General features: G+C 43.0%; 1 protein-coding gene across 1 annotated transcript in view; it reads left to right on the forward strand.

Moving 5' to 3' along the window:
• The window catches only part of man1a1 (mannosidase, alpha, class 1A, member 1), a 116,418-nt gene that overhangs the window by 43,969 nt on the left and 46,370 nt on the right, over positions 1–26,079 (forward strand). The window contains exons 3-4 of the mRNA XM_070925734.1: positions 5,520–5,635; positions 11,929–12,009. Coding sequence (XP_070781835.1) covers positions 5,520–5,635; positions 11,929–12,009 — 197 coding nt within the window. The remainder of the gene's footprint in view (positions 1–5,519; positions 5,636–11,928; positions 12,010–26,079) is intronic.

Here is a 26,079-nt window from a genome sequence, read left to right on the forward strand (position 1 = left end):
GTCGGGCTTTCACCGCATATTTTACACAGCTGCAGAAGTCAAAACAACACAGTGGAAATAACATTAATTCTACTTTAGCAAGTATCAGCGACATAAATCTGCAATTTTTCTGCATGCACCTTGCACTTAACGTCGCCTGAAGGCGAAGAATCTGACAGGTCACTAAATACTTCGTAACACCGGTGGTAGTCTGAGGCTACAGGGTCTAGAACCAGATCCAAATTGGAGCTCGGAACTCATTCCCAGTCTCTTATGAAGTAGAAAAGATGTAGACAAAAGTGGGCAAGAAGGAAAGAGGTGGAGTAATTCAGTCAGTCAGTCTCGCACAATATGCTCTCAATGTTTTCAGATGCAGTTTGAAGGGTGATGCTGCCTGACAGAAGGGGGGTAGAGGGCTTCGGGGTAAAAGGCGCCGCGGATTGAGTCACAATCCATGTGACCTATAGTTGTAGGGCTGACTTTATTGTGGGAGCGGAGGTTTTGCTTCACGCGGCTGCTCCGACATAATCCACAGCTCTGCAACTCAGGTTGAATTGTGCCGAGCTGGGAGCTCCGAATTACAGTGAAAAGGGAGACGCGGGAGCTTGAACTCGCCAAGGAGCTCGGCGTGACCCAGAGCTGGAGGGCACAGCCGACTGCTGAGGTCACGCTTCGTGTTCGACGTTGTGTGCATGATGTAATCCGCATGGCATTTACTGTTCTTTGCCTCTTGTTCCCAAAGCAAAGAAACCCACCCCACACATCTATCTGTTAATTACCTCACTCACTTAATATATAATAACAATCTAGATGGCATGGCGAGTAAAGCATGAAAAGCTTGTCATAAGCGCATAGAGTGCTTGATAATTGTTATACTTGAAGCATGATGACTAGGTTATAAAAATAAATGCAGGGATTTAATTGATAAGGTTTATGCTTTTTCTAATATGATTTGTAATAGGTCAAAATGTAGTTTATAGTAAAAATAATTAGCTATTCTGCCACAAGAAGTTGGTTTCAGTTCGGGGGTTCTTTTGCTAGTAGCAACCCCACCAGGAATCTTTTATCAACTCCTCAAATGTGCTCGTCGGAGCATTATCTGTAGGCCCTCCTTTTTACTGCAGCTCCTTGATTACTGGTTGGTGATAAAGTAAAGTTTAGTTTTTCTATCTTCAGCTTACTGTCAACTGGGCTAGCCACTATACTAGCTGCCTGCTGCTAATGTGTTGCTAATGCAAAATTCCAAGTAGCTATTCAGTGCAGCCACCGTCCCAGTTGCTTCCAGTAAAAACCATAAAGGATAGCTGCATAGTTGGGGCAGAAGAATCAGAACTCAAGGTCCACTCGCTAGCTTTTAACCGCATCTCATAGTCTTCATCATCCTGCTTTCTATGTTGTCGTCCCACTGATATCTTTATGACCAAGAGCAGAGACAATACAGGCGTCAGACCGAACAAACAAATGAGAGATATATACAGAAAATCCATTTACATGTATACTCTTCAGTGGAGGCTGAATAAGCACAGATCATGTTGACATTTTGACCTCTGTCAGCACAATCAGTGGTGTGTGTGTGTGTGTGTGTGTGTGTGTGTGTGCGTAAGAGAAAAAGCAACATCACATTTGTCAGTTGCTCTCAATCAATCATGCACACTCCCACATCACAGATTACAGCTCTGTCTTTGCCGCCTGATTGCGTGAAGTGAAGGTTATTTTGTTCTGAACAACCAAACAATGCATCACTCTCCTGTCTGACACACACACACACACACACACACACACACACACACACACACACACACACTGCAGTGTAGGAAGGAATGCAGCAAGTTGTTATTGACACCACACTAATATAGTTCTAATACTAATGTTTTCAGCACTGAACTGCAATAGAATAACACTTTGTACATGCTATAGGATACGACAGGAGTGTGTGTTTATATATATATGTGTGTGTGTGTGTGTGTGTGTGTGTGTGTGTGTGTGTTCAATGCAGAGTAAGGACATCGGCCTATGCATAGGTGATAAATGAAGCCTGCAAGGTGTGGCGCTTTTCTCTTTTAATTCATCCATCACTCCCCTCCTCGCTCATTTCCTGTTGGAGGAGACAGACAGGAAACAATCAAAGGAAGGGAAAAGAAGGAGGTAAAGAAAGGAAAGAGACAGAAGGAGAGGAAGGAGAGAAGTACTGAAAAGAGAAAAGAAGGAGAGAAGATTGATGGATACCTCATTAGGTCACAAGTGAACGTAGCAACAACTGGATGGATAGCGTTTCGAGGCGCACAGGAATGGAGGGACTGATGCTGTTCCTTAATGACTTTTGGACCCGGAGTCTCCCATTTTTTTCCCCCTGTCACCCCTCTTCCATCTATCCTTATTCTCTGTCTGGGAACAGAGAGGTAATGATTTCTTCCGAGGGACGCCAGCTCTTTCATTTTTCATCTTCCCATCTCCCTTCCCCATGTTCTGCCTTTTAGGTTATGTCAAAAATAAAAAGGGGGGGGGGGGGGGGGGGCGCGCGTCATAAAAACAGCCTCATTTTCTCCAAACCGTCCATTTTTTTTGTTTTGTTATTGAAGCATTCTCTGAAGAAGCTAATGCATTCATGAGCGTCGCCTCTGACATGCAACACTATGATTAATGACATGATGAAGGCAAACGGTACATCCACAAAAATAAGTAAGTAGCTGCTAGGAGGAGGGATTCTATTGAGTTGCACTCTCCCTGGTATCAACAACAGGAAACAAAGCAACTGGCAGTATTTCCTCAAGGACACACCACATAAGGTTTTTCTGGAAATAACTTGTACAAATGTAAGAAATCCCCCACTGTGACAAGCCTACCACCTACAGCAAATATCATAAAGCCTGTCCTCCCCTACCGCATGCGTTTTTACAGAAGCATCCTCGCCTCTCCTCCTCCTCCATACCACTCATGTTTCACAGAGGCATCGTAGACGCTGCCCTCTGCTGAGCCATCTGCTACTTCGCCATGCTCACAGTCGCAGACAGAAGCAGAATCCTCAGCAGCACACGCGCATCACCTCCAAGATCATCGGACTCTGCTCTCACAACCTCAAGGACCTCTGCCGAATTCCCGTCTCGGTTTTTATAGCCCTCCCATCTGGACACTGACACAAATCCTGGATCTGGTAACAAGCTGATTTTAGCGGATTTCGCGGTGCCCTCTGCTGTCAGGGCCCCCGGACAAGCTGTCTCGCAAACATCAGGGATCTTTCTTGATTAAAGCCCCGATCTGTGATCAGTGTCATCTGTGTGTACTTTATGGAAAAACAAGAGTTCTCTATATCTTGTGCAATTACTGAATGGTCAGGAAAACACCATTTTTTTTAATATTCTTGATTATTGTTTCGTCCCATCATGATATTCCAGAGACGCCTTCAAAGGTTCAAAGGTTGGTCCGACAACTTCCACCTTTACCATATGTATTAGCGCACAGACGTTGGTTCACATTGGTAAAATCGTCAAATCCCAGTAAAGCGCCACCCAGTCTCAACCTGAACCAAGATCTAATCAGCCACAATCATTGAAAACTTGTGTGTTATCTTTGCTAATACTGTGTGTCATCATGATGACTTTAATCATGACTGAAATATTTAAAATCGCATGATAAATAAAAGTCACTCATATTGGTTCAAATCAGTGTTCAGGTTTGAGCAAAAACAAAATGATATATAGACGTATAGAAGTATTCAGGAGCTCCCGCTGTGACAGATTTTGGTACAATCCAACTCAGTATGGGACATTTGTCATCATTTAGAGAGACGAAGAATAATGTTGTCGCCCAGACCTATGTACAATTAGCATTTTGCTAAAAAAAAAATTAAATAACTGTAAAGACATATTTCATAAAAATGTGTATGTACTTTTCAAGAAACTATTTTTTCTGCTGAAGAACAAATGTCATAAACCTTCCACGGATCTTTCCTTTCCTCTCCGACGTCTTCTTTTTAAAAATATTTATTATTATTATTAGTATTCCGGTCACTCTCTAACCATCTGTACCTCTCTCACTCACACACACACACACACACACACACACACACACATACACACACACACACACAGAGTCAGATACAGGAAGAGCAGTGAAGGGGAGGGAAGCACAGTGACAAGACAATGGACGTCAGGGAAGTGTCTTGTCCTCTCTTTGTCGCTCTGGAGGTTTCAGCGGAGAGAAAATGTGAGCTGGGTGAAAAACAGGAAGGACATGCGATTACAACAGAAACTGGATCTGCTGACACCTCGACTTCCACGCTTTCTCTTTATAGAACGTGGCCTGAGACAGAATGTTCAAACTGTTATAAGATGACCAATCATTGTCGTATCGGTTGGTTGTGACGTTAGCCTTTTACCGCACGTTGGATGCACATGATGACACGTTTATTGTGCATATACAGTCAATACAGTCGGACTGGCGTTCTTTGAGAAATGGTTACAGCATGTAAGTAACTTGTCAAACCGGCAGACTTTCGTTGTCATATTTCTTTTTTTTCCACAAGCTTTTGGAGAGAGCCAGGCTAGCCGTTTCCGTCTGCCTCCAGTCTTTATGCTAAGCTAGGCTAATTGCCTCCCGGTCTTAGCTCCGCACTGACAGATAGAAGAGTGGCATCGATCTTTGCGTCTTCTTTTGGAAGACGAAATGTTTTGAATTCCTTTAATACCCTTCTGTAAAGGTTTTCTTTTCTTTATTGTATGAATATAATTCAAATTGAAAGGTAATGAACATGGTATTTCAGCAGCTATATCCAGAAATATTATTTGTATCTATTGCTTTGCATTGAAAATCCGCTTCACAGCTTGCAACACTTGACTGAATTGTCATCTCACGGTGGCGATTTTAAAGAAATGATGATAATTTCCAGACGCGGAGGGAGCCACGGCGCTGATGGACAACAGTCGTCCTGCACCTCTAGCTGATGATTCAGCATTGTGTCTAATGGAAAGCTTTTAGCTGCCTTTGCATCCTCCCACAACTCACAGAGGGATATAAACCCTCAGATTTACACAATAACACACCAGCAGCTTTCTGGCTTTCATCTTGACTCTTTTGTGGCCACATCATTTTCAAACTTTCAGCGTCAGCGTCCTTTTTCTTCCCCATCTTCCTTTTTTTCTGCCTCACTTCCAAGTGGTCAGATAGCTCAGACAGACGAGGTCCCGTGTTTATAACAAGTGTGTTAGGACTAAAAGCTCGGTGCTGCAGGGTTAATGATTTATTGAGCTCCCAGGCACATACACAGGCGAAGGTGTTGCGGTGGTGTTGCGTTCGTTGAGGGGCAGCCTAATGGAAGCGCTGAAATGCTGGTTCGTGTGTCTTCCCTCCTGCTATGAAGCTAATCACTAGAGATGAGCACCACTCCCGACGTTTCATCAGCGCTGATAATCGCTGCCTCTCGCCATCTGTCGAGCAAAATAATGTATTCAACCTCCAAACATAACTCTTAACTTCTGCTGTTTATTCGGTGCTTTGCCAGTCAACACCTGTTGCCATTCATACTTCTCATGTTTCTCTTGCAGGCAGTATAAAGGGAGCGACAATAGTGGATGCTCTGGATACCCTCTATATCATGGAAATGTTTGAAGAGTTTGATACTGCTACGGACTGGGTAGAGAAGAACCTCGACTTTAATGTGGTAAGGAAATGTGTGTGTGTGTGTGTGAGAGAGTGCCCTTGTGATGATCAACTAAATTGACTTCACAAAAACCAAAGCCGTAACTCAGTCAATAGAGGCTTGAATCATTGATTTCAATGGTAGAGAGGAGCCCTGAAAGACCGGCCCTTTACCCATTTGGCAGCTTCATTAGCATGTGTTTTGGTTTAATGGGAATTTAATGTCAAACAGCAAACCCCTTTGTAGTTCAGGTATTAATGTACCTAAGACTCAGTCACCATGTGAGGGGAAAAAAAGGGATAAAAACAGTGCGTCTGACATCCAAATAATCCATATTTAGCTGCTGGTAGTTTAAGTAAAAAGACAGAAGAGTGCAACTTTAACTCAGCACTTGAACGCAACGTATAATACCGGCCAAATCCGTTGAGATATGTTGCTGACAGACGCAGAGCAGTGAAAACATAATCTGCTTCCAACTTACATGTAGTTTGAAGGGGGGAGGGGGGGGGGGGGCATCACTCGTCAGGAAACTGCTGGATCAGAGAAAAGCAGGACGGGATGTTTACTGTCAATACTAGATGATGCATATATTACAAGGGGAGGTAATGTTTACAGGAGTCCGCTGAAGTTGCATCCTGCCATCACCCAGAACAACACAAGCAACAGTTTTTTACGCATTAAAACACTAAGAAACTCAAGAACCTTTTGAAAGCTCCTTGCCGAGGACGTATACTCATACGCAGGACTCCCGCGGCCTGTAAAGCTTTTATTTCAATCTCATGAAATGGAGGAAAATCCGTAAATTGCGCTGGCTGCTTGATGCCACTTTGCAGACAAAGTCATGTTAGCTGTTTTTATTTGGACTTTTATTGGCTGTGATTCACTTGGACATCCTGAAGTCATTATGTGCATGTTCTAATGTATGAAATAGTATTAAAATAAACTTCAATACGGAGATGTGCGACTGTGTTTCACCACATGTAGGTCAGTGCAAGTGAACTGTAATACAGAAGACCTTGGATGGTTTGAGGAAGACTGTGTACATATATATATATATATATATATATATATATGTACACAGAGTGTGTGTGCGTGTTCTTTACCATCAGCAATTGGATGGAAAAAGGCCTTGATGTTGCTGCACTTAGCCCTCCGCCTATCTAAGCCGAGTCATTGATGTGTGTTTGTGTGTGTTTGTGTGTGTTACACAGACACTAACTGAAAGCAGTGTCTATGTGTGAATATGATAAACCACAATTTTGCTATAGAAATATCTAAATCTAAAAATTCCGGTCCAGAGACCAAACATTAATCAGATAATTGTGTTTTCTTTTTTCTTTTCTTCAGTGCACTAACTTGTGCTCATAAGGCATTATAAACATGTGATGATTAGTATAATCAAGACATAATATGATAAACATAATAAGCTCCAAATTGCTGGGTGTTTAATATTTTATGTAGCAAATGTACCCTTAATGATGCTTAATGTCATTTTCTGATGACTGGATGATTACATTGTAAGAAACAATTATCCGGGCTTCTAATGGACTCTGCTGGTAATCGTCACGACGCACTTAATGTGTTATCAAAGTTATTGAAACCATCTTTCTGAGATGGTTTTAATTAAAACAGTGTTCCGTCTCTCCCCAGTTACATAAGAACATGTGTAAATAACAAATGTTCATATCTTGAAATTCATTTAGATGAGTTTGACATTGCGCACAGGAATCAAACAAATGTGTGTGTGTGTGTGTGTGGACAGGAAATTAGTATATTGACTCTGAGTCCTCTTCCACAGTGTTATCAATAAAACCCAGCGGCAAAGAGCCAAAAACACATCTAATGGATCTATACACAAGTCTATTACCGTTGTCTTCTGTAGTGCGAGAACACACACACACACACACACACACACACACAAAAACATACACAAACGCTGGATAAGTAGGAAGGAACAGAAGTCCTCCAGTGTTCGATATCGCATGACATCATGCTGTATCGAAGAAGACTTGAAACTAGTGATTGAGACCATAAACTCATGAGGAACATGTTCACTGAGGTAATAAATCAAGTTAGAAGTAGGGTCATTTCCTCATAGACTTCTATACAATCTGACTTCTTATTGGAACCAGTGGCCATTAGAAAGAATGCAGGTTTAATGCGCTGCCGCATTGGCGTCACTTTACAGACCCGGAGGCTGGTGCTCGGTTGTTCCTCTGCAGTTTATTGAAAGGTGCAAATGAGCATGTGGGGTCTCTTTTCAGCTTTTCTTGCCAGCCATGGAAAGTAATTAACAGCAGTATTTGTATTTTTATGAACAAAATATGACACTCGAAGGTTAAAAATCTCGAGCAAATCCTCTTCGGAAAAAATCTGACACGGAGAATCTCAACTATGTAACAGCAGAATGAATAGAAGCCATCGTGTGTGTCAGAGGACTGCGTGTTTTTTTCTTTTAGTGCTAGTTTGTGAAAGGACTGGTGTGCTGTTGCTGCAGTACATGTAGATATGAGTAAAACCTACACACAGTGTGCCCCTTCCGTTTGATGTCTGCCTTTATTGTAGAACCAACCTCATTATAAGATCCCCATTAAGAGCTCCTCATTAAGGAGAGGCAGAAAGACAGCGAGTGCAGTCGTGACTGCAAATATGTCTGCGTTGACAGATAACGTTTTTTGGTATCTCAGGACCAAAGGCCAAAGAATATATCCGTCTAACACGATATAAACATCAAGTACTGTTGTCGATTACGCCTTCAGAGCAGCTTTTAATCTCCCTTGCTGTACTGCATCCAGAACTGTGGATGTTCAGTGTTTCAGCTTATTCACTCGTGGAGGGTTTGCCTCACCTGAATTTTCAGTTCCACAGCAATTCTCTGTGCATAATCCTGCCTTATTTTCAGTGTTTTGCCAGCAGTCGATCTGTCACTCAAGCAGCGGCGTCCCAGCAGGAGGCCCATTGTTTTCAGATCTGCAGCAGTAGCACGAGGCGGAGATGTAAAGCTACTTTTGGTACTTTCTGCATATGCCTCAAGATAAACGCTGGTTAATGGGAAGGCAGTTCGGGAAATTTAAAATGTCCATTTAGATCCATTTAGGTTTGCTACGTTGCTAAAGTTTGACTCTTAAAAACTAGATTCAGACATTTCTCCTCACTCACTTCGGAGGTTTGTCTGAGAGATTTCCTGGACAATAAAGATTTAATCGCATTTGACAGCATGGGAAATGACATAAATCACAAAACAGGGACTGGTGTATGTCTTATGCAGGACAATAAACTTCCAGGAAAGGAAGCCTGTAAATTACTTTGTCAGAGGAGATTTAAAACTTGAAAATGCTGCCATTGCACGACAACTCGCTGTAAAGCGAAGGCACATTCATTTCGGAGACAGGAACAAAAGGGGGGGGGGGGGGGGGACGAAAAGAGACGGAAGAAAGACAAAGATTTGTTAAACAAATAAGGTACACAGTTGTGCACGGTTCTTGTGGATACAGAAGTGATGGCAGTAGCCAGGAGTGTTGCTGCCAAGACGACATGAAGTAGCAGATGGAGAAAAGAGGGAGTCCAGATGTACTTGATGTCTTTTATGAAACGCGTCTACATCAATGCAACTGTCCCTGAGCAAAGTTCACTTGGGTTCTGATGGCTTTGAATTGTCAGTACACACACACACACACACACACACACACACACACACACAGTAAAATGGCCGCAGTGGCCAGTGGAAGAAACAGTTCTGCCATATTTCTGTGCTCCTTTATAACTGCTGTGTAAACGGTGGGGTTCACACAGGCACTGGAATCAAAGGTGATCACGGCCGAGGACATTATCGCAAAACAGAGAGAGCTGCTGCCCCAGAGTAAATTGTCCGTAGCAGGGGTGGTTTTACTAGACGTCAGTGAATTTCATTTAAGTGATCTGGCACTCGTGAACTCAGCCAACGCCACATGAACCAGGGGGGGGTTTAGTCAGCAGTATTCAGCATGCAATATTTGCTAAAAATGATCTTTCTTGTTCTATTTGCAGACGTTACTTTTTCAAATGAATCAAACGTAATGTCCCTGTAAATAAAACACACGGCTTCAGTAGCTGGGAGAAGCTAGAAGTAGCATTAGCTGCTAACGCTAGAGCCACTCGCCTTCAGCCGACCGCTCCACTCGTTCCCGCCGGAGCACACGTCGCCTTCCAACGTGAGCAGTGAGTGTTTGGGGTGACTTACATTAAATTGATGTGAGCAAATCTCTGACTCCATTCGTTTTCTGATACCTGTCGACGACCGGAATAGTGTTTTGCCTGCGTCGCCAAAACCAGACGAAATATGACTGTGGAGCCAAGGCCTCGCTCGAGAGGCCCGCCGCAAGGAGCCGCGCAGGTCACTGCCATTTATTTCTTCACAAGCAGCTAAGCAACACTTTTAAATCTATTTAAAGAGAAAGAGCAAGAGTACAGGGTTTATAGCTCCCCAGAGACTTCCTCTGCCAGAACTCAAACGCTCTGAAACACAACTTACGCTCACAAGCTATAAAGAGCATGATGGGGGGGGAGGGGGGGGAGGAAACTCAACATTTCCTGTAATGACAAAACAATAGCTGCAGCTGTTTGCCTTTTCTCATTTTAAGCCCTAAGACCAGCAACACAGGTTGTCCAGAAACAACCAATCCCCATCATAAGATACTCTGTCATCTAAAGAGGCCTGCTCGAGCCATTATCTCATCGACTCACCTCGCTATAGCCCTTAATTAGCCCTCTGCTAGGAAAAAGGCCGTGCTCAGTCAGTTTCCTGCGCGCTCAGTAATGGCTTTAATGTTGCAACATCAGGAGAGTTGACTCGCCCCGCCTGCCAACTTCGTCGGGCCCTCTTGCAGGATCGAGATAACGTCACGCGACTGCTGACTCGGAGGGTCATCGCCCAGCAGTCACACAAGATACCGCAGGAAAACTGACGGAAATGTTTTTCCTAAGAGCCTTTCTCACAACTGGTAAAACTGAGCAGAGCTATTTCTTCATTCCAACATATTACACTCTGTTTTGCTCTCCCAGCTTATTTAAACTGCACTGCTACCAGACAGCAGGCAATAGGAAGATGTGATATTGTCCTTCTGCGTTTCAGCTTCCTGTGCGTCGTGGAGGAAATAATTCAATTTTAATTAGGACGAATTAGCTACACAATCTAACTGCTCAATCAGTCTTTCAGACCTGCGGGGGGGGGGGGACAATGACGGGACACTTTTGTGTCTGGCGTATAATTTGTCCATTGTCCTATCTCTGGTTGGCAACAGTGACTTATGAGAGCTGTCAGTCAAGCACAAAAACTTCGTCTGACTCAGGAATCTGCTCACAAAGACGGGAAGAGAGAGGGAGAGCGATGGAGCGTCATTGTTCTGTTGCAGAGACAAACTTGCAATTTTTTGTCATTATTTGTCCCATTAGTTGTCCCATTTTCTCTGCCAAAAGCGGTCTAGAAATAGAGGCATTGTATTTTTAGATGCAGCACACTTTATCACTGCCATTTAAGGCGGCGTTTTGTGTCGAAGGATTTCTTTTTTAACGTGAAGCCCCCCCACTGCTCTGTGACAGATTGGAATAAGTACGCCCAACAACTGCTAACATGCTCACAATGACAATGTTAATATGCTGATGTTTGGCAACGACAGCGTTCATCGTGTTTTTTTTAGCATGCTGTCATTTGCTAATTAGAACTAAAAGTAGAGGTGATGCTGGTGGGAATGTCATTTTTGCATACATACAAATCAACTTTTAACCGTGTAATGGCGCTAGATGAAAAGTCAGGGGTCACCAGTGTGATTACAGTTCATCATCTGGGAACTATAAATGTCTGCACCAAATCTGCTGCCGCCGCCGCCGCCGCCGCTGGCGTGGCTAAAGATGCAAAGCCATTTGTAATTCTTTTGTGTTATGATAATGACCCAAAAACCCACAGTGCTGGGTAACTGTTAAAACTTCTAAAAACCAAATGCAGCACGGCTATCCAACCGCTCAATATGCCCTTAAACACACACACACACACACACACACTGTTTCATCTTATTCAGTCATAGCATGCTCACTCATTCACAGCAGGACTCAGACCTTAAACCTGCCAGGATTGGAATGTATTCAGTATCAATTACTGGCTGCTTCCATCTAAAAATAATCTGTCTGGGCTGTGGAAACCCACCTCAGTCTAATCCTCCCTGAAGTGAAACGGGAACATTTCGGTATTGACTGTGTGCTTTCCTGATTCACTGAGAAATGTGTATCCATGTAGTACCGTTCATCATCTCATATGTATTTTGTTTTTCCCCCTGTTGCAGAATGCAGAAGTGTCTGTGTTTGAGGTGAACATCCGGTTTGTCGGGGGTCTGCTATCCGCCTACTACCTGTCCGGGAAAGAGGTAAGGAACTCGCTGAAGCTCGCCGCGGTGTTTTCTCACGCCACTTCTGCGGCGAACGAGACCTTGAAGAGGCATCTTGCTGCCTGTTGGCGGATTTGAAACAGTTGGAGGAGAGCAGACGATGGGGTAGTGGAGATTGAGTGAATGAGCGAGCGCTTTTATATGCTCAAAGTCTTTAATAATATGCACTTAAATAGCTGGCACAGATAAATATCCCATTGGTAAGTGCCAAGGTAAGTTCTCTTTCCGAGTATGGGTGCCCTCTTAAAGAGTTGAGTTGATAGTGATGGTGTAGGGGTTAAACACGCTGTGGATTACTTGAAGGTTCTTGTTTTATGTTGTGACTGTGCATCGGGTAAGGATACAGCAGTGTTAGTCTACGTCTAAAACGAAATACATAGTATCGGGTGACTTTTGTTTTCCACACAGTAAATCTAAGGTTGCCGACAAGGCCAAAAAATTCTTTATCCCAGTTCTTTTTTTTGAGGTTAAGGCAAAAAAAAAAAAAAGAAGAAAGGTGGTATTCCATTGGCCTTGGGAGGCGGAATATGTTCCAAAGTGTCTTGAGTGCTGACAAATTACCGCTCCAGACTCGCTTGATTCAGAAAAATGAGAGAGGAGAGAGATTCCACGGGGCTTCTCACTTTACTCATAGTGCCAGTCCTGCTGTGTCGATGCGTGTGTGAATATGCTTGGCGACAAGAGGCTGTGAAAGTGACATCAGCAGGGTATTGCACTCAGATCATGTTCTCCTCTGCCAACGCTGGGATTTCGCATTAAACTCACTTTTCCTCAATATCTGCTCTTCGTCCTCTCTTTTAATTACACGCCTCAGTCTCCTAATGAATGATAAGGCCCCGTCAAAGAATGGATAACTCTGCAAATCACCTGCAGAAAAGCTTTTAAACCCCCTGCCCCCCACACACACACACAAAAACCTGGCACTCACAACGACTTCTTTCTTTTTTGGAAATGGATTTCTAGACTCACTCAGAGTGACATATACGCATATATATACGCTATCCTACACGCACGTAATCTACACCGTCATCGTAGCGGTGAGCAAACCAGCGTTGTGAGGCTAAGCGCTGCTTTATTAGCAGCTCAAAACAAAGCTCCAAGCTTGATGGTGTTTCAGCGTCTTTTTAACACAGAAAATTTTGAGGAGCATTGTTTCTTATTTGTAAAGTTACGGCTTGAAATAAACAACAATAGAAAGGATAATTGCTCAACAAGATCAAAGTAGCTCAACACTAGTTCATGGCTTGACACCTCTTTGTCGACATTGAACAGCGTAAATGATAAACCAAAGTATATCATTTATCCACTTACTTTCGGTAATTCTCCAAAGCCAGTAACAAGGTGCGACAATAAAACACAAATCATGTAGATTAAGCCTCTAGATGCGCGTCTCTCCACAGTAATTAACTGTACTCCATGTAAGCCTTACATGTCCATAGGGCTGCAACTAACAAATATTGTTTACATCAATGATTAATCTAAACTGTTGATTATTTTCACAATTTCATCGATTTATTATATGGTCAAAAAGCAGTCAAAAGTCGCAATATTTCACATGTCTATTTAAATTGCTTGTTTTGTCCAAACAGAAGTTCAACACCCAAAGAAATCAAGTTTACCGTCACATAAAGAGAAATGAAGAGTTATGAAGTATTATTTCATATCTGTTTAGAAGATGGAACTGGGCGCTGATTAGCATTTTAACGCCTTTTTTAATGAGAAGTCGATTGTCAAGATCCTTGACAGTTCATTTTGTATTGATTGGCGTATCGATTTATTGACTAATCATTTCAGCTCTGAAGTGGAGATCAACGTGAAGGATCATTGGCTCTGGTTGCTTTATGCGACGCAACATGCCACGAAACAGTTCAACTGTTTAAAAACAAAGGGGGGAGAAAAAAAACCCCCACGAGCTTGTTTTTAAATGTTTAAAAGGACAAAAGTGAGCCTGCTACTCTGATCTTCCTTGGCATACATAATTGGGCAAAAGCTGCTCCACTGGAAACAGCAGCTTGCGGATCATGTGAACTGCTAATCCTCCCAACGAGTGTGAAACAGTGGAGGCAAAGCTGCGTTTCTGTTTTTCACGACAGTCAGTCAGCTCACGACTCTCCTGTAGTTCATCAGCACCAATGCTGGAAATGGTGAAATGCCAATTGTAATTTTTCCAAAGTCCAACGTTTCGTCTTCAAATTGCTTGTTTTGACCAACCAACGGTCCAAAACAGTTGCCGATTCATTTTATATAGCTTGACTTATTGTTTAGATTTGTGACCTAAATGTCAACTTAAGTTTGACCCCAAGAAAACTCTGATAATGTCAGTAATGGCAAATATTGATCACGTTTTGACATGCACAATTACATTTTATGATTGGTGTCTATGTTATTTGTCTTGCAAAACTGGTCCTACAAATTGAATTTGCACATGTGACTCTACTTTTCACGACTGTTGAGCAAATTAAAGACCTTCGAGAATTGTTACTGTAAGATTGCAGTTTTTACCATAGTTTTGTGCATTCTGATCATCACACATTTTTTTTTTTTTTTTGAGATGAGCCGTTTTACAGCTTTAACGAGTGCTTTTGGCATCACGCTTCTGATAAACTGATAAAAGCTCTTGCAGATGAAGTACGACTGTACTGCGGGATATTTTTATAACAAAATGGACTAATTGAACAGCGGTCCTGGTCAGGCATTATGTAACTCCCCATTTGGAGTATCTATTAGATGAGACTGTACCTGACCCCCTGAGAAGATGTTCAACCAAAGAGACCACAGAGCAGAATGAGAGAGAGAGAGAGAGAGAGAGGCTGTCGGCTGAATAGAGAGAGTAATGCAAAACATTAGACGGTGACCTTAGAAACTAGTCAGCCCCTTGACTTCTTCTGCACTCTGTAGTGTTGCTGTCTGTATTGGAAAATGGATTCATTAGCGATAGGGGACTTTCTCAACACTAGGCCACCTCAAAATACTCCCAATTGGAAAAGCTGAAAACTGATTTTTCTTTCTTTTCCGTGTAACATGAAACTTTCTTGGACAACATTATTTTGGATGGGAACAAGTTGTAGCGTCACCTCTACAACCTATTGAGGAATTTAAAGGTGTCTCTATTTGGAGTGCCACTGCAGAGGTACTGAGTACTTGAATGGCAGCAGTGACAGTGCAAACAGTGAATTGTTTGCATCTGAGTTGGTGAATGGGTGTTGCAGTTTAAGTAGAAGCACTGAAAGCATCTGCAGTGTCTTTTAAGTTTCGGAGCTGAAAAACTGTCTGTTGAAGTGTAATTTGTGAAAGCATTTTAAATCTACAAGTATAAGGCAAGGCTGTTGAATAGTTTTGTGTATAAACACTGGGGGCAGCTGAACTGTCATTAAAGAGTAAGAGACTAAGCAATTGAAATGAAGTGGACTGTAAGTAGTTGAAGTGTCAGTCTATGACGTTCTTTCATCTCAACTTCAACTGCTTTCAGTGCTTAGAAATGAGCTGAAATTTCAAATTAAAATAAAAAAACAAAATCTGCTTCATCCCCTCTTGTCCTTGATCTTAGCTGAACAGTGGTTTGTAGTGAAATTAAGGAGAGTGTTTGGTGTAAGGAGGATGATGGGTAAGGAGTCAAGAGTGATCGGAGGTGTTCAAGAAAGACAGAAGGAGCAGGTCGAGGAGAGGCGCCACTCTGGTCCTGGTCTGGCTCTGACTCAAAGAGACCCGGGCCTTTTGATGAAAATTTGATCAGTAAAAGTACAGCTGGTACTGGCTGTATGCGCCCTACTGGCAGGCTTTTAAAGCCCCCGCCTGCATACAGATCACAGCATGTAACCCCATCCACTAAAGAAAGGGAAGAAGGGAAGCGCGGTGGGAAGGAAATAAACAATGTATGGAGAGACGAGCGAAATAAAAGGCTTCCAGTCCTACCAATCAAAGCTAAGTGCGTCAAGGAGGGAAGGACAGAGAAAGGGCAGACGGCAGCAAGAATGAAAGACAGAAAGCCCGGGAGGAAGTAAAGCAAGAAGGAAGCGGTGCGTGACGGAAGACGGGGGGAAAATAAGGGGAGATACCTGAAAGAAGCATGGAAGAAGGTGATGATTGATGGAGGAAAGGGGATTGAAAAGAAGTCGGGGAAGAAATATGAAACGATAGATGGAAGAAAATGGAGAGACAGCAGCTATGTCACTATTATATACCAACTGTATACACTAGTACTATATACTAATCTTTGTAGTATACTTCTTTGTGTGTGTGCGTGTTAGTCAAGAAATCATCCTACTTAACTGTTTTATAATATAATACTATGATTTTTAGACAGCCGCTGCCAATTACATATAACAAATGGACAGCAAAAATGTTTTTTTTTTTATTTTCTGAGGTGTTCTTGGAGCTGTTTCACCATCATTCACGATTGGATTTGTTTTTTCCAGCTGTGAGCAGCTCCTATATGTCCTTTGTGTATTGCATTGTGGGGGAATAGTGTAACTCAACAGCACACTCAAAAATCAATACAGCATACTGCCTGCTTTGAATATATTTGAACACTTCTCCAGTGTGAATAAACTATATACTCGTAACCATCCGTGAATTCGCTTCCTATTGATTTAGGACACAGATAGGCAGTAAAACAGACATTAGGGATTAAGAAAAGTTTACCGTTTCTGCTTTTAGGAAGATGATGAAGAAACGAGTCTACAAAAGTATACAGTATACAGAAATGCTAAGGCATGTTAGTATCATTGGTACATCATAAGTTATTTCGTGATTGTCGTGTTTAAATTTCAAATGACAGAATCAACAGATCCTCAAGATCTGCTTTTTAAAATGTGCTGTTATTTATTATAAGAGGAGGCCTTCATCCTTTCCAAAGCCTCGTCCGTCCTGGAATGATTATAATGAACAACAATGATGATGCTTGATTATGATGAAAACTAATCCCAATCTCCTTTAGTTGTGTCTGACAGAGTAATCTGCTGATGGCAGGGATGAGTGTCCCAGCTGCCTCCTCATCCCTTAGAACAACCCAGATTAAAGTGAATATCCCGTCACTGGGAAAACTAAAGCAGAGGCTTGATTCTCAGGTGTCTTATGGACCTCCTTTAGAAGCCGTGACAATTGGACTGGAGGGACTTTTACATATATATATATGAAAAATCCAAGGTTTAAGAGGCAAAATAGAAACATTTAGGAGCACGAACGGCAGACATAATAGAGAAATGCTTTCTAAAGTTCAGCCAAAGCAAATGTGAGGCTTCAGCCGTCTGAGTTAGCCACATCGAGAGGGCATTTCCCAAAGTGATGGTATTTGTAGTACGAAATCCCCTCCCTCGACAGTGTTTCCTTGCTGAGCTGCCGTGGAGGGATACGCCCTGGTCGTATGTAGGTCTCTTGCTGTTGTGGTTTTGGGCTAGACAAAGAAACCTGACCAAACACCAGCTATAAACACATACATAAGACTTCCAGGACAAAGATATCCTCTTGATATGGCTAACTCAGACCTTTCTAACTAATGAAACGATACATATATATATATAAGACAACATGTGTGAGTTGATAAATCATGTCCACGCATAAAGCATACAGGAAACAGATACTGTATTGCTGTCGGTCTGCTGTTTAAGCAGATAACGTTTGTATCAACCACAGTGGCCGTTGGTGTCTGGCTAACAATGCCACTCAGTGCTGCCTTCCAGTAATTGCGATTGGCATTTGTCTGGAGAGGCTGGACCACTGCGCAGATCTGTGTTTGACTGATTTGGCTTGGCACAGTTTGGTTGTCCCATGGATTTCTGTGGCACGAACAGCAGAAATTAGCTGAACTTCTCGTTCCCGTTGCCAGGCCTTGATTCATTTCCTTTTTATTGTCAGTGATTGATCAGACGGCTCAAGCCTGGCTCGGGATAGCGCAGGCACGACTTTGCCAATTCCTTCTGCTAATTGATCGGCCTCCACTGTGATTGCTTTCTCCAAGTGTATTCGCAAACCTCAGCACACTCTGATCCGCAATCAGACACGCTTTCACTTTCATGCTCAGCCTTCGTGATCAAATCATGCAATTACTGATTTACTGTTTCAAATAGACTGCGAATGGACCTTGGTGGTGGTGGTGGGGGGTCCTCGAAGCTTTCAAAACTAATTTGGATTCAGCATCGCCCGTGATTTCTGGGTCATTGAGGGTTCCAGTGCTGCTGTCGTGGAGACTTATCCGATGAGACTCCACCGGAAAATCGGCCCACTCTTAGGGCTCTGACACAACAATAGCCAGGTTAATGCCACAGAACAAATTGTTTATTCCATTTTCCCTCCTGCCAACTAGGCTAACTTACGTGTCAACATCTGTATTGTAGTACAATTCTCAGCCTGATCTCATGTTGTTTTGCCACTTTGTCTACTTCTCACATTTCTCTGCAGTCTTAAGGTATTCCAGATAAACATCATCCTCTCTGAAATACCTCAACAGAGAAACGTTATCTCCCGTTTTGCTGCCTGCATTTGGACACTTCCTGATAACAAGTGATGTCATAGCCTACAGATATCGCCATGCCCTGGCAGTAATTACGAGTAGGATGTTCGTAATACATAATAATATATGTCTCCCGGTCAATAGCTGGCGTTCATGGTCGGCCTGACATGACGCGAGTGTAGCGTTAAACGGAAGAAGAGAAGATCCCGGTGAAGAGGCAGATTGTGACTGACAGACTTGCGGACAAGTCGACAGTTCTCACACTGAAGTCTGGGAACAGCAGGGATGTGTTGCTCTGCCATATGGCTGACAGGGTGGTACCTCGGACAGCTGCTTGCTTAAAAAAAAAAAAAAAAAACCAAAAACTTCATTACTTCTTTTTCTCACATGTTCTGGTGACTGCCTAGCCCTGGGATAAGACCCCTGGGATAAGACCCTTACTCACCTTGGGCTAACAGCCCCCGTAGGACTTGCCCAACTCCTCTCCACGGCAGAGGGAGCACGAGTGTGATCACCAGTGTGAGTCAAGGTCATAACCAAAGCAATTAAATGTTTAATGTCCTCACAAATTAAAACGGGTTGCGTTCTGTCAGCAGTTTGAAGACGTTCACTCGGGGCTCTAATGTTACGGTGTGATTCATAACATTTACTATTGGCCCTGAGTGAATGGATGATGAGTAATGAATAAAATGAGGTTAAGCTGGCTGTGGGCTTTCTCTAGCCTGGGATTTAGGCTAGCCCACGGCTAAGAAACACAAATATGAAAAGCCTTAATGTGACATTAAACAAAATATGGTCTGAGAGCTGGCCTCTTCAGTCCACCACGGATACTAACTCACCTACTCGTGTGTCCACTTCTGGCTCTACATGGAGGCGTTAAAAAAAATACCCATAACCAGAACCACTCTGGAACTACATAACAATGCTCTTGATGAGTGAGCATGGCTAAACCAAAGCGAATTGTCTGTGTGCAACTTTCCCAAAGAGTGCCTTTGCGTATGGTATCAAATGAGAGCACAGTTAAATGTCTCGCATGTAGAATGTTTTTAATTATAGGAGGAAATTTGGTGTCTGACACGCTGAAACATGTTCAGTCACCTCAGTTGCCCTCATTTGTCCACAGTCATCATGCACCACACTGTAATTAGACAGAGCCAAAAATCATCAAATCCAGATGTACATGTACCCAAAGCATACTGAAGATCCCTCCGCGCAAACCCACGTCTGGTAGGTGGAGACGGACACACTTACAACAAAGAGGAAGTGCTGTGTTGAGAAGAACAAATGAGCTGAGTGAAGGAATTATCTAAGAGGCATGAAGAGAAATACGGCCCAGCTCTAAGCCAGTGGCTCAGATAACACGGCAGAAAGCACAGTGTATGACAATAAGTGGATGGCTGGCATGAGGGAATGGTTTTACATTGCGGAAAACAGCATAGCATCTGTCTGTGGCATGGAGAAAATTACTGAGGAAGTACAATGGTCACACAACCTTCTCTTTTTGTAGTAGTTTAAAGTACATTATTAGATTATAACTTTTGTAATGTACATAAATACTAAATCTGCAAATGTCTCCTCTTACTCCCTGGCTTGAAGTGAACATAGAGTGGACACTTACAGGCAGAATCGCAGACATGACACACACACACACACACACACACACACACACACACACACACACACACGCATGAACAAAGAGGCAAACCAAGAGCAACCGTCATTGACAGACCGCCTCCAGAGACCGTGACGTCCAATCAGATACCCGTCGAGCGTGATTCACACACACGCACACGCACACGCACACGCACACACACGTCCACAGCTCTCTATTTACTCCATTCCCACTTCATTGTGCAGCCACTGGAAAGAAAGCTGGATGGACATCTTGATACTTTACTGCTTGTTTCATTCTTTGATGTACTATTTTTGTTGTGTACCTTGGCGGATAAAGCAAGGCACTTCCAGGGTTATTATGTTTCCATTGGGACCTGTCATGCTAAAAGTACATGCAGGCATGGCACTGCAGGTTACTTTAGATAGACTTGAAAGCATCCAACAAATGGTGAAATCTTGTATAATTGTCATAGAAGTTTCTTGTTCATAAATATGGAAATGGAAGCATAGGGTTTTCATGCAGATGTGCCCCCGTAACCCTACAAACAAATACTACCTTTCTGTCTTTTTTTTTTTATTTTTTTAATTTTTAAATCCATGTCTCTATATTTGTCTGTCTTTGTTCTCATGTAAATGACTCAGTCTTCCCAGAGTCATTAAACATTAAACATAGAACTCTGAGGACTCCAAACTGCACAGGAGAGCTGTGGATGCATTCATGTTCATAGACTGGTGACCTGTCAAGGGTGTGTCTGTACTATGTGCTTAATGCAAGATGGGATGTGGAACAAAGGGACATGGTAGATAGATGGGTCTGTGGGAGAGCTTCCTCCTTTGCTCCGGGTTTTATCTTTGTAAAAAGGGTGCGGTTAAAACCCAGGAGGCGCCACGCCGAGTGAGAGTGTAATTCAAAAGACCTACAGGAAATTAGTCCATGGTTCTTCTTCTTTGTTTTTTTTTTGTTTTGTTTTTTTACAAGGTTTCATAGTAAATTGAGAAATGTCTGACTTGACAGGTTGACAGTTATCTTTCTACCATGTCTCAGACCAAACACAACAAATTGCAGATGAGACCTTTTGTGCAACTGAGGTTCTGTGTGAGAGCAGAGCATGTCCTGCAAATTGAGCTATTAGTTGGACAACACAAGTCATTTTAAGAATTCAGCACCTGGGGTTTTTAGGAAACTGCAGTGGACATTTTACAGGCTGTATGATTTATCAAGGGAAAATAAGTGGATGTTATTTTTTCAGTAATGAAAATAATCGTTAGTTGCAGCCCTAGGTCCAGTCCTAGAGACAGCTAATCGCTTGTTGTCTCGCATCTTCTCAAGGCGCCGCCATCTGAGGCGCCGGATGGTCAAACAGCTCCGGAAAGCCCCCTCCCCAGGCAGGAGCCAGGGTTGGAACATCTCCCCCTCTAGCTCCCTTTTTTGTCGTTCGTTACACTATAAATGTCTTCCAGGAGGGAGAAAATGTGTGCCGTTGCCCCTGTGTTTCAATGCATCTACGACCCCCACCCTCTCTCTGGATGTCCATCCATCCAAATGAAACTATTTAAACTTAACTCTCTGTATCAATACCTGGCTCTGACACAGACACACACACACTCTCACTGCCGGGGGGGCAAGCTTATTGACACAAAGCTGCCCACAGTGTAATCCCACTCTGACCTCTCGCTGTGCAGGTCAACACAACAACCTGCACTACTGACCGCTGACAGCTGAGCCACACACACACACACACACACAGTGTTGCAGTGTGTTGGGCGGAGCCGGCAGACAGCTTCTATCTTCTATCCTCAGGAAATCCCATTCACTCAGTGAGAAAATTGGCTTTGGGACGGAAAGAGAAAAACAACCGCCCCCATCCCTTTTACCCCTTTTGGCCATCTCTGCTATCCTCCTGCTCTGCCCAAGCAAAGCGCCTTACATATCCACACACACACACACACATTCCTACACACACACACACACACAGAGCCAAGTAAAGGTTATTTACCAACCGTAGAGAATGAATTTTCTGGATATCTATCTTAATCTCTTTTTAGACTGGTCTAATCTGTTCTGAGAGAGAGAGAGAGAGAGAGAGAGAGAGAGAGAGAGACTGCAGATGGAAGGAGGAGGATTGAGGACAGAGAAGAGCAAAGAGCAAAGTCTGACTAATATGATACACCGCCACTCCAACAGTTTCACCTCAAGTCATTAAAGTCCATTAATTCCTTCTTGTTTCTCTCATTGGCTACTGCAGATTTGTGCAATAGGTTGCGATAACTGTCCAGATTTTAACTTGCAAATTCGAGGCAGGTTTGACAATGTTTGGAGATATGTAAAGCGCTCACAGTCTTGGGGGTTTATTTAAATCGTAATAGGTCATTTCCTCGCGTATATTTAACCACATATAAGAGTGCAGTGTTGTATTTGCACGTTACCAAACCTCGGAAGCACAGTGTAAAACACTATAACAGCAGGAACACATATAACATACAACTCAAGAGTCTGTTTTCCTGGTGCAGGCTGGGAGGTTTCCCTACATGCCTACCTTGGGACAACTACTCATTTTAGGTTTTTAATGCGTTATTGTATGTATTTGTTCTCCACCACCAACTTCATTTAATCCAAATAAGAGATAGCAATTTGATCAAACTAGAGGCAAGCAAAGGATCCCCGATCCTAACCCTTTGAGACGAGCAGTTTTCTCACGATTGTTCGAGGAGACAAACCAGGCCATAGAGAGCGGGTCAGGTTAGGCGGTAGCAAAGATAGTGTCCGGAGTTCAGTCTCCACTGTGACTCGGTTGTTTGGGGTCAACGTTGCATTTTCCGTGCCAGAAATGTGTGCTCTGCAAATACCGCGGAGTGATGAATATCAAAGACGCGTCAGGTTCGATTAAAGGTAGCCTGCGTCTCAATTGTAATGGCCATAAACAAAGGCTGGTCTTTGTAGTGCCTCTAAGAGCACAAAGCTCCTATCACAATAACTTCAAAGGGAAAATCCAGTCAAAAAATAGAGCTGCTGCAGTCACTCCTAGAGCGAGGGGAAAAGGCGGTCTGCGGGGGCCCAAAATGAACAAGTCGTTGTCAGGGTTTATTCTGTGTTGCTGTTGTAACGCGACTAAAGTTCAATGAAATATGAATGATAACATTTTTTTTTTTTTTTTTTAAAGTCACTGTCAAAACTAGACACAGTTGGGGTTTTGGTATAGAAATATGGAGAGTTTAACTAGGACTTTGGGTAAAATTCGATATATATATACGATCACGCTAAAGCTATTGAGATGTATTTGGCAATGTCAATTAAGCAGGGCCGTGTCAAATTCCAGTGTAATTCTCCCTTATTTTCTCAAATAAATCAGATAATAAATAGGCTGTCGGATTATTACCTGATGGTTACAGCCAGACACATATGTATATATGTAAAAGGTTAAATTGCCATGCAGGGATTTGTAGCTGTGCACTTGTAACACTGCCACAAGGTTGTATTTCCTTCTGGGGCTGACCGACCAAAACCACTTTAGATAAGAAACTCGGTTCAGTGAATCAGTAGATGGAGGGGAAGAGGCACACGCACACACACACACACACACACACACACACACACACACACACACACACACACACACACTTGATCGTGTAAAGTTCATGCAGACATAAAATAATTGATGGGATCACTGATCACGCAAGACTGTAGACGGGAACAGCAATTAAATGGCGCGAGAGACGTTTACTGTGTGGGAACATGTGTATGCTTGAATCCGTCACTCTGAGACTTCTGGTTTTTCCACATCGCATGACAAGGCTAGATAAAAGATAACGCACTGTAAGATTAGTAACCCGGTGAGACATGTTTAGAAGTCAAAATACTCAAAAACCTGGCAAAGAAGTAGTAAAAAGAAAGGATAAAAGGATGTGACAGGGATGTATGGCAAGAGAAAGTAATATAAGCAAACGCAGTATGGATGACATGAGGCAAGGTAAGGTGATATTTATGCATGAACAATGTTAATATAAAATTGGATAAGATAAGAGGAGGCACAAAAATGCCACAAACAGACACAGTTTGTGTGTTGTGACCAATTAAAACGACAATAAACAACACACAATGATACATTGTGCCTAAATGAGGCTAATGGAGACCGTTTATGGTTACCTGCACACACCTCAAGACACCGTCTGTACTCAACCCCTGACCACGAGGACGCTCGCTCACATGCACACATAACTTCACTAAGAGCCAGACTTCACGACGTTAACGCACTAACTGGCAGATTTGTCAGAGCTAATGAGCGTTGAGGGCAGGCGCGTGGCCGCTCCTGTGACTGGGACGTCGACCTTGTTTTTCCAAATGGGGTCAGAGGTTTAGTTTTTGTTCTTTTTTTTTGCCGTGGAAGGGGAGCACAGACGCTTTCCTTTTGTTATGTTACGACTCTCAGATGGATCTGAGTTCAGGACAAGGGTTAGTAGTGTCATGTGGCTTCCACCTGCTTTCACACGGACCATTGAGAATTCACTTCCTGATGTCGATTTTCTTACTCGGTCTCTTTGTAGTTGGAGAGCCTCCATTAAGCAGTACGCTCTCTCGGAATTCGGCTGGCTTTGACAGCTTTGTTTCTTTAATTTTATCTATGAAGCTGTCTTTTATTCAGGTCCAGATCCCATTATACACATAATTAATATCTCAAACGCATGCCTTCAATGGTTTATCTCAAATCACATGTCATCAGTCCAGCTCTGTTCCCAGAAATATGCAGAAATAACTGGCGATTGGTGCGAAATAACGATGAGCACAAAGACTTTTCAGTGTGTTTGATTTTAGTGAGGATGGCTCTGCAGCTCACACAGTGACACACACACACAGTAATGCCGCTGAATTCTTATTTAGATATAACAATGCCCATAGGCTACAGCTGCTGTTCATCTTAACAGTCTGATGTAATGGGATTAGCCCACTGAGCAGACAGCGAACTGCAAGAATCCATGTTGTTTTATACACATACACACACACACACACACACCTTTTATTCTGGGTTAACTCTGTGTGTGTGTGTGTGTGTGTGTGTGTGTGTGTGTGTGTGTGTGTGTGTGACTTTGTAGCCTCCCAACAACTATACACACACTCGGTCAGAAGAGGAACCAAGCCTTTCCTCCTGCCGTGCTTTGACAGACTGTGTAATTGCTGCAGCACACTTGGCTTTATTTTCCCTTCACTCTCCTTTTGTCCTGTGTCTTCATATACACACACACACACACACACACACACACACACACACACACACACACAGAGCCACTAGGCCATATTGGTCTTTGTAAGTCATTCATGCTGTGTAACATTTGAACCTCGGACAAAAAGGAAGAAGTGCTGCTGTGGTGAGGGCAGCCAAATGAGAGGATTGGCTTACAAGCGCAGCACAAAGCCCCTCTACAGGCCTCTCCTCCTGGGCCGCATTGACACCCGCTATCATAACTCCATCTGTATCTGAACAACTTTCCTAAAGAGGGAGAAAGAAAAACATTAAAACTCAACATGTATTACCAGAATGAGGGGAAGCTTGCTCCTGGATTGAGCAGCTGTGGATCCATAACTCATATCGCGAAGACGAGTTTATTAAAAAGGCAAACATGCAGGCATGTCGTCGTTTCAGCGGGAACAAAAACGAGAGGTAATGGGGCGCTTAAAGAGGTTTGGATCGGGAACCGTCTACGGGTGACTTTCATTACCAGTAGTAACAGTATTAACTCTTCTTCATGGGGTGAAAGAAGAATGGGTCAGTTTCATGATCCAACCTCACCTGCATACAGTACAGAGTTGAAAATTCAACAGGTGAGGTCTTAGTGTATGTTTCTCTGATACTGATCTACATTGCACACGGATTAAGACATTCATTTAGATTACCTTCTGCTTTTCTTTTAAGCCTCCTCATATCCACCTCTTAAGTTCCGCGGCAAAAGAGTCACTGATGCTGCATCACTTGGATGGTGCAAGCATCCTAATA

The sequence above is a fragment of the Enoplosus armatus genome, chromosome 19 (genome assembly GCF_043641665.1).
Source record: "Enoplosus armatus isolate fEnoArm2 chromosome 19, fEnoArm2.hap1, whole genome shotgun sequence".
In the NCBI taxonomy this organism is placed as follows: domain Eukaryota; kingdom Metazoa; phylum Chordata; class Actinopteri; order Centrarchiformes; family Enoplosidae; genus Enoplosus; species Enoplosus armatus.